This window comes from Aptenodytes patagonicus, chromosome 7 (assembly GCF_965638725.1).
Source record: "Aptenodytes patagonicus chromosome 7, bAptPat1.pri.cur, whole genome shotgun sequence".
Classification (NCBI taxonomy): domain Eukaryota; kingdom Metazoa; phylum Chordata; class Aves; order Sphenisciformes; family Spheniscidae; genus Aptenodytes; species Aptenodytes patagonicus.
The window spans coordinates 9,709,542-9,726,053 of record NC_134955.1 but is presented as its reverse complement, the minus strand read 5'-3'; the positions used below and the strand labels follow the sequence as shown (position 1 = coordinate 9,726,053).

Genomic DNA, 16,512 nt, shown 5'->3' with positions numbered 1-16,512 from the left:
TATATATATATTATACCATATTCCTATCGAAAATCCTTGAGGATTTTCGATAGCAATATGGTATCAAGGTGATTTTAAAAACATGAAATATATGATTTTGGAGCATCTCAACAATTTTAAAAATCAGGACCTAAACCACCTTTCTGCCATACCACTTCGGTGGCTGTAGTTTTTACATCTGTTGGTATTAAGGGCCACTCAAAGGGCGAATATGTTACATAGGGCAGTCTACCCACCTCAGAGCCCCAGTGAAATCCCTGTCCCATCTCCCATGTCTTGTATACAGCCCAAGCAAATATTTTCCTGGATAACAGGAATCCCCAGATGCACAGTTTTCTGATTGCTTTTCACTCATTGGGCATGGCAAAACGTGTGATCGAGGATGTGCAATGCAGTTATTCTCAATAAAGATTCTGCGGTATTAACCAGGTATGCCTTTATGACTTGGCCATCTCGAAACTTTCTTTTAAAGAGCAAGTCAGTACCCAGTTCATTTACTGACCTATGTAAATCTCATTTCCAGAAGTCAAGTTTTGCATTATTTATTTGTGAGAGAAAGGCAAGAGTCAAAAAAAAAGCATTCTAAACAGGTACTCTCATCCTCATTTTGCATGCCTACACTTTAAAATGGAAAAATAGAACTTTGAAATATTTTGATAAGCAAAACAAAACAAAACAAAAAAATCTTAGTCCTGGAGTTATGGCCAGAAAATTAACCCATGAAAAGAAAGTCTAGCACAGAAAGTGTAAGTTACCATTTGACATACTGATTCCATATAGCACTGTTACAAAGTCACAGTGCTATGTCTAAATAACATTATAGTAAAGAAGCTTGAGCTAATTCATTTCTCTCTGAACGCACACTGCTTTGTAAAAATTGCTTAGCAGACCATTAATGCATCCGGAGTGGTCACAGAGAACTAGGTAGATGTTATTTACCCCATATACTTATTTTCAAAATTACGTCTGTCTTACTCCAAAAAGCTGTGCGCTTGTACCCTTTTACAAGGGGTGGTAAGTGGCGAGAGGAGAGATCTGCTCCATCAGCCACAACAGCATACTGAGCAGAAGGGGGCTGTTGCCCTGCACACGCTCTAGCTAGTGAGCAGTCCTGATCTTAGCAGACCAAACTTTCCCTCTTTCACAATGCCTTTAATAAAAAGGGTAATGGTATTAATATACTAACATTCTGTATGACCATGCCTTTTTTTCCACCCTTCTAATGATGTAGTAGAATATAAGATGCCATACTACTTGGTGTTTTATTACAAGAGATTACTCTGAGTAACTGGAAACCACTTGTGTTAATTATGCCACTCTCTCATGTGGAGCTACGCAGGAAGTGCACACGGCTTACACGCAGGAGTGGAAGCATTAATTGATACACTCTCTTGTGATAGGACTGAGTCTTGACATATCGGACATTGACGATGAAAGGAATGCACCTTGCCGAGGACAGCTGCCAAACACAACCATTTTCTAGTAGGTGTAAATTAGCACGCAACAGAAGATCCATGGCTTCCAGACCGTTAAGGTACTCCTGACCTGTTAATATCCTTCATATTATCTCACACTTGTTCTCTTTCTATCCCATTTCATGTCAGTGAGGTATGGGAAGCCACTGAGATTTGTTTATGTACAAGAAATGCAAGGTCAGGACCGTAACTGATTTACAGCATCTTTGGACACAGTACTCAGAGCTGCTCAGACGTGTGTAGGCTGAACAAGGTCAGCAAAATGAATTGACTTCTCCTGCTAGCTCTGAAAACTTGCTGCTTTCAAGCTCCCTCAGACTTTTACAAGAGCTAACTGCCAGCTTCTATTTGCAATGCGAGACTAAAAATATGCATTAAAATGTAATTAATTATTTACAGTCAGACATCTTGAAATATAACGAAAACCGTAGTTTGTATGTGTCGTCCCTTAAACAAGACAGAGGCCTCACCAGTTCTGCCACTCAATCCAATGCTGCTTTTTCTACCTGCTTCACATTTTTATCTTACATTTTCTTTCCTCCATTTCTCACCTTTTCAAAGTTAGTCCGAAAAAGAAATGATCATTACTTATGATAATTTTCCCATTTCTATATAGAGGATTTACGTGCACTTCTATCAAGTTCTATCCATGATATTATTAGATACAAATATTATTCATATTTCTACACCGAGTGCTAGAGCTTGTCTCAAATCCAGATAATATGTTTTTATCAAAAAACGACTGTCAAAGAGTACCCTCTTATCCTCTTAAAGTCACTGTTCTACTGATGTTAATAAATGTCACACACAGCATACCTACTGAGAGCGGTCATTACGCACATACCAAGAAGTAATTTTACGTGCATTTCGTTTGCAGATGTTTCTACCGATGATTTACAAGTCTGAAGACAAATAGCGGTCAGAACATCAACATTTTTGTACACAGAAAACAGTATTTTCACCTAAACATTTAACATCATTTTAATGAAAATTGGGACATTTAGTAGAAAAACCTTAATGACTAAATTTATATCAGTAAAAATGGCATGAATATATTTTGATGAGGTTATATCTTTAAACAGGTATACTTTCTTCTTTGAAATCAATATTGAAAAACTATATTGTAATTGTAGCCATACAAAATGTTTATTATATTACAAATTATTTGTACACTATATTTTCACTTTATCATTGTTTGTGCTCAGACAGTATAAATATTACAGCATGATTTTTCTTTCCCAGGAATGTCCTTACTGTCTTGGTATAATCTTACTTTGTACTTAAAAAAAAAAACCAGAAACATATTACAAACAAGATAAAAAGCCATTATGAATGAAGAATGTAAAATGTCTTTGTGAATAAAGTGCACCACAATGGTTTTAGAGTGATGGTGGAAGGAATATTCAATACACTGCACATCGTCGATACAATACCAAACAAAATTAATTTTGAAAGTCTAACAGGTCTTCCTCAGTAATATGAAGAGTACTTTGCTTAACTTTACTGAAATGGTTTGTCTTTCTAGAAGGCTATTTAAACATTTTTATTGGGGTTTTTCTGTTTGTTCATTTTGTTTGCATGTAGGCATTCAAACCCTGTACATCTACATAATTTCCAAACGTTTTAATTTCCAGTATGGCAAGATATATGCTTGGCTTCATCCTCATACATTTTTCAATAGAACTACTAAATCACTTAAATTTAAGAATTGGTACAGATTTACAAGCAGAACTAAGTGTCCCAAAGATGCTGTTTAAATCTGGTACGTCCTACCTCCTGTGACTCTTTTGGGAATACATCGTAACATCACCCTTCCCTATATTTTTTCAGTACTCCCATCCACGTGATTGCTGCTGCTTCCATACTTGCAGCTTTAGGATAACTCTGCAAAACTGGAGTCTAAGATACAGAAATTTATTTCACAGCACATTTCACTCCCGTTGTATAGAAGGGCCTATCCACTTGCAAAATTTAATTGGGCTAAATAGAGGAATCATTCAAAAACTGAGGTAATAAAGCTGATGCAAAATGTGGCTGGCACAATTTAGTGTGGATTTCACTTACCAAGTTAGCTAGCTTAAGCCAGTTATGAACCAGCTTAGGCTAAATAAAAGTAAGCCGCTCTTCAATTATGTCTGCACTTACATTACAGTGATTGAAATGACTGAAAAATAAGCAGAATATTGTTCAAGGGATTCTAGTGAAATGTGCACATATAGACGAATCGTAATAGAGAAACTCAGCCTTGCTGTCAGCGAGTGAAGCTCCCACTGAAGCCAACCAGAACTAGTCTTTTTATGGCACGCTGAGTTTGGCGCAGTATTTTTGAGTTGTTATTTTCAAGTGTGATACTCTTAGGCAGCTATTAATTCAACACAAAAACACATTTGGATGTATTGTATTACACTGATAAGATCAGTATTAGTTAGCTGACAAGTAACTGAGACAGCAGTCTGTCTTTACTAGACTTATATTTATGTGAAAGATTGAGTTTCTTTGGTTGTTTAGTATCCAAGTCACCCAAATGTATATTTGTGTACTCCAGACATAACATGTTTATATTGATCATTAAAATTACTAGGGGTTTTGTTTGGGTTTTTTTGCACTTGGTTTATGGAAATTTTCTGGCTATAGCAGACTACTCACATATAAATATACAGCACATATATACATAGAAATTACAAAAATACATTTTATTTATATCTGAATTTTAAATAATAAAAATGAGATTTCACATTTGTTGAAAGATTAGCTAGCATTCCAAAAGCTTCTGCAATATTTAAGGTATTGGAGCAGAAGATATCTGTATATTCTAGGATAACTATGTATCACAATCTTAGTCAGGGTTTATAATATAATTATTTGGGGAAAAAATAGCTCTGCTTTAAAAGTTTGTGCTTCATCAATTTCTTCTTCTATCCCCTGTTCTAGTCGTCTCTCTCCTTCTCCTCTCATTTTACTGATGGTCAAAAAGCTAAACCAAGTTCCCTTTCTCACCTCAGTAAAGACCAAAGAAACTCAGGGAAATGAAATGATCAGACAAAATAGCATAAGCAATTGAAGATAACTAAATAACTTACTGAAACGAAGGACATTACCTTTAACTCCAGTTGACGTCAAGCATGCCCAACAACGTATTTTGCAACAACTTCAGTTCCCAAAGCTAATTGCTGAAGGAACTGAGAACAATTGTTCATGACCTCCAACTGTTTTTTACAACTGCAAAAGATGAACTATTGCCCCATTCAACTGGTTTGATTTTCTTTTGGGATTGGATTCATACAACAATGCAGTTTAACAATTAGTGACCTTTATCTTGCACAATATAAAGTCAGCATAATTTCTGGAAATGGTCTCTTTTTCACAGAACATTAGTATTTTTGTTAAACCATGTAACTGTTTACTTATTCACATGTTAATATGATAATCAGATCCTCTACATTCAGAACTGCCTAGGTGTGCATTCACTACTCCAGCGTAATCAAAATCAACTGCAGCTTCAGGTAGCACTTTCTGGCATCACTTTAGTAGATACCATTGTTTAAGAAAGAGAAGAAAGCACTGTGTTACAGAGGTTTTCTTGTCCAAGCGGGTGTATTCATTACTCCAGATTGGAAAGACTTGCTCAAAGGTCTCGGGTTTACCAGCTTCACATGCAGTCAGAGTGAAAAGCCTGAATATAGAGCAAATGCGAATAACCTTTTTTCATTTCTCCTGGAAGCTTCTAGCACCAACATCCTTTGTTGGCTCTTCGTGTATTGTATTCTCTCACGCTGAAAAAAATCTCCATAACTCATCAGTGGCATTCAGGGACAAGGTAGCCACCGATTATCAAAATATCATTAACCTTCTTCACAGTCTTCTCTTCTTTCACTTCTTTGTACTGTTAATAGGATGAGGAGAATTGGGGCTATTTACAGGACATTTATTTGTATTACTTACTCATCTCAAATTCTTTTGGTTTGAATACGGTCTCTAGAATGAAAAGGCTGAATGACTCCGCATTGCTGAAATCAGCATCCCTTATATGTCCTGCAGCAAACAATTAACATGGCCACGGCCACGCCTACTGTGGCCTTTAGCTAACCGTGTTCTACTGTATTTTCTTCTTTAATCAAAGTTTTGACATGCAGAAGTTATTTTCAGCAGCTCTACCTTTGGGCCTGCAAATGAAACATCGTGTGGTGCAGACATGTTCAGCAGCATCTCTAGTGATGATGGGTCATAATACGAGAGCTAAGTGACAAACAGTTGCGTATGATCAATCTTATCTGTATTAAACAGTTACCTGGCAGCATTTCCTTAGCTGGCAAGCAGAATTACACATCTTCAGAGTCCTGTTGCTCTGCTTTAAGTCATTTCATAGTTTTGACTTTTCAGGCAGAGAAAAATGCCATCACTTTGGCACAATTCACAGCAAGTTTGTAACTGAAAATTGAAGGAGTCGCTTTCTTGGCTACCCCAGGTTGCATGATACAAGTACTGTGCACAAAAGATATTAGACCTGGAACTCAAACATATCTGTTTGCTTCTTGGCCAGTTTAGCAACTTCTTCTCTTATTGCCTTTACGAGGGCAGCTGTAGAAATGTTGGTGAGAGGAGCATCGGACGGGTCATTTTCTGTCAGGCTCTGCTGAGAAGCTGCAGTGGACGGCAAAGGAGCTTGTTCCAGGCTGGGATGCATGCTTGCTTGCTGGCTGTATTGGCGAGGAAGTCGCGAAGGAGAATTATGTTGATAGCGGGGCCTCGGATAAGCCTCGATGTATCCAGGTAGTGGAACCTGTAGAGCATGGTAATTACACAAAATTATACAGAACAGTTGATCCATAGTGCCACCTGCCAGGTAACACAAACCTCCCCGGGGCAGAATAAGATGTAACAGATAGGACCACATGAAGAGAACGTAAACCTCATACTCCTAAGCGTCTGTTTACAAATGTCTATCTTGGCATGTGCCATTTATGCACATACATCAATGTACCGGGTACTCAACTCCCCAGACTGTGGCAGCAAAAACACCTAGCGGGGGAAACATCGCATGTCCTAATTTACCATCACTACGAAAAGTCAAAGGGAGAAGGCTTTTCTGAGTGTGTTCTCTGCTTACTATTCCTCCTAAACATTTCAGTTTTAAACAGACAGCACCACTACATTTCAGGACACTGAAAAGCCTAGAACAGAAAAGTAGAGTTTCCTGATTTGCAGCCGCTATCTAAGCCAAGTCAGCCAAGTCTCTGGACTTACTGTTCCTAACAAAAACTCAATAGATGCAGACAACGGGGATAAGCTCAGGTATGCCAACCTGGAAACTCAACACTGAAAAGGAGGTTTGACTTCTCAGAAGTATCAGGTCTTCTGGCCACATTTAACAGAATTACATGGGAGATTCACAATTTTACTCTGTTGTAACTTCACCGATTTCAGCCCCACGTTACACTGGCTAAAACTAAAATAATAACATAGGCCCTTGAGATAACATACCCCCTTGAGATATTAAATTTCCTTCATAAATCCATGAACCATGATACCAGTCTTCATAGTCCTCGGAAGTTTTTAATGCATCAAATAATAATAGTATTTATTTATGTTTTGCAAAAGTGTATAAATCGGGAACCTACAGCCCTTCATTTTGAAGAAGGCTTTATGTTGTTACAGAAGGCAACCCATAACCTATTACTAGGACAAGATAATTTCTCCTTGAGAAAAAGCTTACCGGCTGATCATTCTAGTCCATGCCAATGACAAGTAAGTAAGGAAAGTTCAGTGATGCTTTTTTATGAACTGAGTGACTTGGAAAACTACGCTTACCTACACTATACTCAGAATACTACACTTACAAGGTTCCACAATGTTTAATCACTAAAAAGTTAACTTTGTAATTCTTTTTGCTATAAATGGGAAAAACACAAGTTTTTGACTTTCCAAATACATTAAGGTCTTATATAAGCATATAATACAGGCGGCCAGGCAGATGTCTCAGCTAATTTTCGGATTTCAGTCAGGCTGAGGTGTAAGGTGCTTCACCCACCAGGGCTAAGGCGTTGGTGGGTATGCCAGAAGCAGTATTTCAGAATTTTAGCAGTCTGCAAGCAGACTGAAATGTCAAGATGTGAAACCTCTGCCAATTTTATATACCTTCTGGGGAACATGGGTCCTCAGCATGGACTTCAGAATGACAGCTTTGCTTAAATCCCATTTTGGCTCTGGCCCTGTGAGAGTTTAACAGCCCCTTGGGTGCTTTTGAAACTCTTGCCACTTCAGGCATCTAAGAACCTATGAAAACTTGACCACTAGGATTTACACATGCTCTATACGATCTTGGATAGCCATCAAGCGATGAAGAGAATGTCAAACACATTCAGTATAGTGTGATGAGACAAACGTAGGAAGCAGGCATGATATGAAAGTGATCATTAAATGCAGCTGCCTCTGTTTAGTTTACAACAGATTATTAAAGACATTTTAGTAGTACAATGTGTGAACACGCCACTAGAGGCCACCAGGTTACTACTTTCACTAAGCAGCATCTGGCAGTTTGGAAAATAAATGCTTTGTTGGATACAGTTCCCTTCTCCCACAAAATTTAGTGCTTCAATACTTACCTTTTAACTGAGAAAATAGTACATTACAGTAAATTGAGCTTATAAGATAATTCTTTGTTGTCAAATCTCCCGTTTCCTATGCCCCCTTGTTTACAGTCCAGCTAGTAGAAATGCATGAAAAGTAAAGAATTTCAATTTTCACCTTGCAGATATTAAGCCTCTGTTCTTACTAATTGTCAAAACCTTGGAAGCATGATCAAGCTACAATCTAGAGGCTCAGAAACCAGAAAGCATCCAGAAACTCAAACTCTGAGTATTACTTTAGGTCTTTATATTTTGCAGTTTTATTCAGGCTTTCTGACTGTATTACGTTGCTAACACTATTACTAGTTCCTCTAGTAATGATTTTCAAATAAAGACAATTTCTTGACAGATTTGCAGTCGTTGGGAGGTGCAAATTCATTGTAGAAACTGAAGTGGTTTGGGTTTACATTTTTTCCTCTTCTCCTGCAAAGTCACAGGAGGGCTGAAAGTCTGAGTAACAAGAAGTTGTTAAAGCTCTGTAGTGGGTATGTGAAGTTAAAAGGAAGATTCGTTTCCTCTGAATTCTATATTGCCACAGTTATTTCTCAGACAGCTTCTTGCATCCCTCTCCATTCCCCTGTGTATGGTCCACCGGCACTAACTGCTCTTCCCACCTCTTTCCCTGAAGACAGGGAAACCCACAACAGGGTTACATTCTTCTCCTTCCAGAGGAAGGAACTGGGGGCTGGAGATTTGCATTCCCGTTTTGTCCAGTTTGTTTTCAGTGTCCCCTTTTGACAAGTGATATCTGACTCTCTTCATGGGACTGCAGCCAAGGAGTAGGGATACAAAAGGGAGAAAGAATGGAAGACAAGTAAAGTACTTTTCCTGTTTTGTTTTGGGTTTTTTTTTCTTTTTAAAGAAAAAGTTTAAAGTTGCTCAGATGCAACGGGCCTCCTGGATTTAAAGTGTCAGTAGGGTTAAAGACAACCAAAAAAAAACCCCACAAATAAATAAAACAATGAAAAGAAAAAGGGTTTCCATACTTTAAAGGGCAGCTCTGGGAAGGGAATCTGTACGACGGCATCAAAAGCCTCCAGGTGGCAGGGGCACATCAGCAGATGTGCTCAGCTTACGGATGAACATACTTTTTCTTGACAGTTTAGCCTACAAATCCAGACTTGCATCTGACAGTCAAACTGAATTATTTTCCTCACAGGCATCAGAAGCAGTAATAAAGATTTGGCAACAAATAGCTGACCCCAGGAATATTTATATGACCGTGTTGTCTCTTGCTTAGCTGCTCAAAGTCAACTATTAGACTCCAACTGCAATTCACTAAAATATTCTGTTGATCATATGCACAAGGAAATAGAACCATCTCCCAGTTTGTTTAGCTGAATTGGTTCTGCATAAATACCAGATGTGAGCTCAAGCAGCAGAACTGATCTTTTTTTTTCCCTAGTGGAAAAAAAGCCCTAATTTTTAGAAATTGTTTCAAACATGATAAACTACTGCAATTCATTTTAGGATGTCTCAACTTTATTTCTTTGAAGTGTAGGTATACTTTGGGCTAAAAATTACATCTGTCCCAGACTAGGATTGCGCAATTAATTATTTAATTTATGATCTGTCACTGCAGCCTGCAGGAGGACTTGAAACACTGTGAAGCAGGGCTGCGGCAGAGCCGGGCGCTAGGATTTGGGAGCTCGGCTGTCTTGAGAGAAGCCTCCAGGAGGGAAAGATGCTCCCCAGCTTCCAAACAGCACAGGGCCACCTTGAGAGGCAGCATCACCTACTCCTGCCATGTGCCTATCCAAATATTTAACCTCTGTCTTGGGAAAGAAAAATGGTACCTAACCCACCAACTTTGAATAGGTGCCAGCCCCTAGCCTAGTGAATGATTTAACTCTCTAAAAGACCTTACTTACAGTTCATGGGATGGACAGCTAAAGTAGCTATGCCCTCTCTCATAACTTGTCACTACTAGAGATTATTACCATTCAAGGAAGAATTATCTTGCTCAGATTCTTTGCTGATCACTTAGCATTGCTTAAAACCCCTCCTTTGCAAGTCACAGAAAATATATGTAGTTAGAAGAGCAAGGATGCTTACTGAGTCTGCCCACTGCCCTGGTAATTCATTCTCTCCGGCATAGGGCATCCAGGCTTGGTTCCTGTATGCCGTGGGTGGTGTTGGGATAAAATAGCCTGTGAAGCCAGGTCGGTTTGCTGCTGGTATGGCAAACACTGCTGGTACGGTATTACCTATTAAGAAAGAGAGTAGATATAATTAATAGCTGACATTTTCAGTTATAAATTAGAGATAATGCTTATGAAGTAGCTGGCCTCAGTCTTTGTTTTGGTTTGTTTTTTTTTTTATTGGTGAGAATGTGATCACCATCGGTTGGATGTAAGGCTCCCACCATCTGACTAGAACATCCCTATAATGCTGGGAAGTACTGAGGAAGGCAAGATTTGCGGTTGTCTATGTAATCGTCATACAATCTTTCAGGTAGGGTTTATTCCTGGGGCTCAGAGATGCATGGAACAATGTGGTTCTTGCTGCAATTACTCAGATTATCCACAGGATATAACTAGGCTGTCTGGAAGACCAGCATCTTATCACGTGCTCCCACTATTTACCTTGAGAGAAGCCATCATAACTCCATGTATTTGCCAAGTTTAGAATAAAATACAAACAACTTGCTACACTATGGTCATAAAATCCTCATTCCTAAATCCTGAGTGGGAAAGCTCTGCATCATCTTTATCAGGTAGTAAATAAAGCATGTAGACGGTGTGCTTTGAGTACTCAGTTATAATACATGAACATGTATTTTACTTTTCAGATTCACAGAATATAGCAAGAATAACATCATTTATGTGAAAGCAGAAGAGCCAGTAAACCCCATAAGAACACAATAAAGTACAATTCCTTTTCACTGAGGAATGGAAGTACAGTAACACTGCATAGATGGGCACTGGCTCTGTACTAGAGTCAATGCAGAGAAAATACAATTCCTCTCCCCTCCAACTGCACGTTATTTGAATATTGCCATATCGCCACTAATTGCCCTCAGTAGGTATGATACCACTGTGTAAGAGGTGCCAACAAAATGGCAAGACATGGGCGTTCCCCCAACCTCAAACAGAGAATAATTGATAGCAATTAGCATCACTTACTGGGTGCTTCAAATATCTGCCCCCCAGAATGTAATTTACAGCTCTGGCACATCCTTGCTTCTGAACACTCTGCAAGAGGGTTATGCTGCCTACTCTGATAGATACTGGGAACACTGCATGGGCTCATACATAGAGATAGAAAGACTCGAACAGTGACACCCATCCCCAAAGCAGTCTCCCGAAAACCAGCAATTTATAGGTTCTCAGCGACCTCCCATGCAGTCCTAGGCCAGAAGGGCTATGGATGCAACCAGGGTGTGCAAAGAGGAGAAAAATATATTTTGTAGCATAATTGTCTCCAGAGCAGAAACATACCATCTGTTTCAACACTGACTCAAAAAAAAAAAAAAAGAAATCAGAAAAAAATTGGAAGAAAAATGAGTGATCTGTCATCCAAAATATGGACTAAAAACTCTTTACAGTTATACAATGTTTTCTACTGTTAGGGACTAAGTCCTAGCTTTCATTTTGACATCGGGTTGTAGGTGAAAAGGCAGTATGTCAGGGAGGATGCTGGAGTCACCCAGCCCTCGGAGATGCAGTTACTGTGGAAATGCTATGGAGCAGTGGGATCTACGATGTATGTCTGCACGGCAGGTAGCCACAGGGTATCTCACAGGACCTCTATCTCAGTTCCTCCAGCCCCTTGGTTTGCAAGGAGGTGGGCTAAGAGAAGAGGTGTGGGTGATCTTTGTTCTTCCCACATCACAGACAGCACAAGGGTTGCTAATTTAAATGAGTTAGCAAGGCTGGAAATAAGTATTCTTCAGGCATGTACAGAGAAGAAAGTGCTGCTCCTGTAGATGACACATGGCTTCTACATCAAAATGCTCTTTTAATTTAACCACAGCAAAATGAGCTACTATTCAAAATGAACACTCAATTAGCTGATGTAATACCTTACCCCAATTCTTACTGCAACATCGTTATCTTAAAGGTGATGTTGATGGGCTGCGTGAGCCAACATTACACTGTTTCATGCCAAATCAGCACCTGCAGCAATGTTTCTTTATTGAGGCAATAAAAATTTATTTTCCTATCAGAACTTTAGAAATCCTTGTTTGTATCACAGCTGCAGGTTTCTCACAACTCTCCTTGTCTTTCCCTGTATTATAGCCATTTGTAGCATCTATCATATATGAAAGTTTCCTCCAGCTACCCCCAGAATAATTCTGGCAAGCTCCACAACGTACACATGTCACTTTGTCTCTTCTGAAATGCAGCCTCTCTTCAGTGATAAGGCAATATACCTGTTTTTAACATATGGCAATAAAATCTCCACGTCACTAGAAATTATAAAAAAGTGTATCACACAGAACACATTGCTGCAGACATGAAGAAAGAGCTCTTGGTAGCGTGGCATATTTTATAGCTTGAAATGCTCTAAAATGAAAGGGTGAGCATCTGCTTTTTTCAGATTCACATGCACCGTTTGCAGAAAGTATGACAAGAAGTGAGAGTAGAATGGATCTGTCAAACCTACTATATTTAATTAATTGTCAACAGATTTGCATATCCACATTATTATTCTCAGTAGAAGATGTTGAATACAACGCAGATAACTATTACTTCTGAGGAAGCTAAGAAAGAATTTTTTCTGGCAGATTAACAGAGCAATCTCTTATAAACCTACTAATTTCCAAACTTTGAACTGACAATGTAATTTTTTTTTAATCTTGTAAGCTCTTTTCTATAGCTCTTCAAGAAAACTTTTTGCCAATGAGAAGGTATTTCAAATATTTTCCCAGCTAAATGTTATCCAGATACCATCAAAACAGTGTATCATCTTAATCTCATTATTAAATCCATTCATTCATAAATAAAATTCATATCAAAAGGGCCAGAAACTCACTAGGCCTTTAAAACTGGGACATTTAGACCCAAATCAAGTCCTGCACTTGAGCAGGAAATACCTTCTCCAAAATAGGAGGGGAGACAAGCTAACGGATTACTTTTGACTATCGAAAAGCACTGCTGCCTTATGTTTTGAGGGGAAGGGGGAATATACCTTCAATTTACCCGCCTCAGCAGCCCACTGTTGTGACAAGACTAGGGGTTAAGTTTCTCAAGATGAAATAAGGAGTCATACAACTCATCCAACAGTCAGGCTGGAAAACCTCAGTCTCACACATGCTATTTTTCATGTCCACTTGTTTTTCCTCCCTTTCCTTACAAACCAAGCAGAGCTGAATGCCATTAAGCCTCCTTCTGCAGTTCTACTTACAGCTCCATTGTACATACTCTGTTTTCAAGCACTTGGCCTGGTATTCTTGACTGATAAAATTATGGAAGGATCCACCTCATTTCTCCATGTCCCTCAGAACCCTGTTACCTGTCTCTCCCGCTTTGGTTGTTTTTGTACAGGGTGCAACACAACACGCGAGTCACACAGCAGTCCCAATACTGCAACTTCTGCTTTTGCCAGCCAACACCCTCTGTACCAGCCCTAAAAATTCCACTGAATTTTGTGGTACAGATGAACTGTTTTACCAGGCTTTAATAATTCAGAGTCCTTATCAGTGAGGCAGCAGAATGCCATACTTGAACAAAGACCATCTGGTACATTACTGCTGGATCTTACCTTCAGAAATGACCATTTCCTGGTGCTTCTGCAGGATGAGTAGTATTTTACAATGCAGCTGATGCTGCATTTACAAAGGAGCAACCCTTATAGGTCTCCTTCAGTTGCACCAGAAAAAAAACACCTAATATAGTCTTTCTCCAAATAATCATCTGTATTTGCTATATCCCATACGTTCATTTATAGGCAAAATAAATTGTGAGGTGCTCAAAGCTGCAAGTTGGGTCTGCACTATTTTTTCACCTGAGTGAAAAGCTGATTGATCAAGTGGACCAACAGACATTGGAGCTCTCGAACCAGGTGCAAAAGATGCCTGATCATGATGCTGGGCCTGATCTGCCCCACTGGAGTCAGGTATTCTCACTTTGCTGCCAATATCTGATGTAGACCTGTGCATTAAGAAAGTAAAAAATAGAAACTTTTATCATTCTGACTGACAAGTGAGATTCATAGTCACATACCTGCCTATCAACTACAGTATGACAAGCCAGCTAGAAATGAGCTATCTGATTTTGCTCTGGCATGAGAAAAGTTTGAAGAACAACTGGAGAACGATAAGTTTGGAGAAGTCTGAGACAACTTCTTTAGCCTGGTCGCTACTTTGCCAAAGCATGTTATTTTCATTGCATAGAGCATGTGCTTGCTGCTTCAAACAAATGCCTGTGACATGCAACACAAAAAACAGAGCTTTACCATAGTTCATCAACACAAATCTATAGACAATACCATATGACTACAGCATATATGACATGGTATCATATAGTAGGAGACTACTATGGTAAGTAACATTAACTGCACTTGGGAAGTACTAACATCTTTTGAAATGGTGTGTCCCAGTTCCTTTAGAGCTAAAATGTGATAGATGAACAAGAGTATGTCAACAGTGTCCATATCCTGAATATTTGGACGCAGTTACGATATCATTAGCAACCACTCAGAAAAGTTTCCTTTGGCCTCGGTGCTCCACAGCAGCTCTCAGCAGGCCTGTGGTGCCTTGAATTGCAGTTGGCACCAGGCAGTACCTAACAGCACAGCACTGAAGGCTAAATGAGTTCATCCGCCACAGAAGTGTAAAAATTCCTTGAAATGCATTTTATAGAGTGCCTTACTGAGAGGAGGAGGCAAAATGTATACACTGAGCTAAGGCAGTCAGGCTTTTGCACGTATTTGGCTTCAGAAACGCAGGTATGAGATATCTGAAAGCTAGGCAGAAATCCCCGGACCCGAGGTACTGAGAAACATCTCACAATTGATCCATACCCTGTTGCAAGTCCTTGCAATAGAGAAAAGCAGGGAGAATGACAGGGCAAATTATCTACCACATATCTGCAATACAATATGCCGTTATGCGAGTTGAGGCAAAGCACATTTTAAAAGCAGTCGGAGCCTGCATCTCCTAATTTTATTGAAACTGATTAGCTAGTAGAAGAGAAAATTCATTGTTATTCCTTCCTCTTCATGTTAAAATGAAATAAAACCAACATGTTTCTAATTTCATGAATGTGTCTTTATAAGTGCCTTGTAAGTGGCTTGTAAGTGCCCCTTCAGGGTTTGCCCCAGTTCTTATTACAACAGTGGTTTTTAAAGATCATACCTAAAATAAAACAACAGATAAATACCTTCTGAGAGAGGCAACAGCCACAGGACCTGTTCTGGGAGGGACAGGAGGAGGAGGAGAACCCATTACCATCTCAGGAAGCTGGGAAAATCTGTAAGCCTGTAAAGGAGAAAAATAAATATTTTCTGAAACACCAATAGATCTCAGTCAAATTAAAAACCAAAAGAAAGTCAGAAATTAAATACCTGCTTCGCGTGCCGGCCAACAGGAAGTTAACTTTTTGTGGCATCAACAGTAATTGCCTTTTATTTGAGAATTTACAGTGCTTGGGTGATTTTAGGATGTGGAAGAAAACATGAACAAATGAGTTCAGAGCCAAAATGAAGTCTAATTAAAATAAAATGTATTAAACACTGTCTCTGTGACGTGTAACCTTGCTGGCAAAGCAGATCTGTTATGATTATGTGAGACTCAACAGCTGCTTTGGACCCACAGGAAAAAGATCTCAGTATTTCCACTTCCTCCAGAAACAAAGTATTTTAAAGATTCAGAAAGCATCCTCAGAGCAGCATCTAGTGAAGTGAAGCTGCCTGTGAGCAATGCATATTTCAACCTCTTCCTTTCAGCCTTGAAGAGATGAAAAGAAAATTCTTCACAAAAACCCCAAGCTCTGTAATTTTCTAAAGCAATAACAAAGGTCTCAAACAGTTCTGAAAAAGCAGAGTAATTCAGAGGAACACAGGACCAACCCGCTAAGTCACAAAATTAAGCATCTTGCCCATAGTAATTCTGGATTTCATCACTAATACATGTGAAGGACGAGTAATTGTGTGCATGAAACCCACGTCACCCAAGAAATGATATGTAGGACAAAATTTCTGTTCTAAATTCTTTGTACTGCTATAAATTGGCGGGAGTCCAATTTCCTGGACTCAGGAAAAAAAGGAGAGTTTATCGCTTGTGGAAGAAGGGGTGGGCGACTCAAGAAGAGTACAGGGATCTCGTTAGGTCATGCAGAGAGGAAATGAGAAAGGCAAAAGCCCAGCTAGAACGCAATCTGGCCGCTGTCGTTAAAGACAACAAAAAAAGTTTTTACAAATATATTAATGACAAGAAGAGAGCCAAGGAGAATCTCCATCCCTTATTG

At 39.1% G+C, this 16,512-nt stretch overlaps 1 protein-coding gene across 1 annotated transcript in view; it reads right to left on the bottom strand.

Moving 5' to 3' along the window:
• Nucleotides 1-46: 46 nt before the first annotated feature.
• KIAA1549L (KIAA1549 like) overlaps nucleotides 47-16,512 on the bottom strand; it is a 142,332-nt gene continuing 125,866 nt past the window's right edge. Inside the window, exons 20-23 of the mRNA XM_076343503.1 lie at nucleotides 15,427-15,524; nucleotides 14,051-14,196; nucleotides 10,157-10,308; nucleotides 47-6,255 (exon numbers count right to left, since the gene is read on the bottom strand). Of these exons, the coding sequence (XP_076199618.1) occupies nucleotides 5,974-6,255; nucleotides 10,157-10,308; nucleotides 14,051-14,196; nucleotides 15,427-15,524 (678 nt within the window). The 3' untranslated portion in view covers nucleotides 47-5,973. The remainder of the gene's footprint in view (nucleotides 6,256-10,156; nucleotides 10,309-14,050; nucleotides 14,197-15,426; nucleotides 15,525-16,512) is intronic.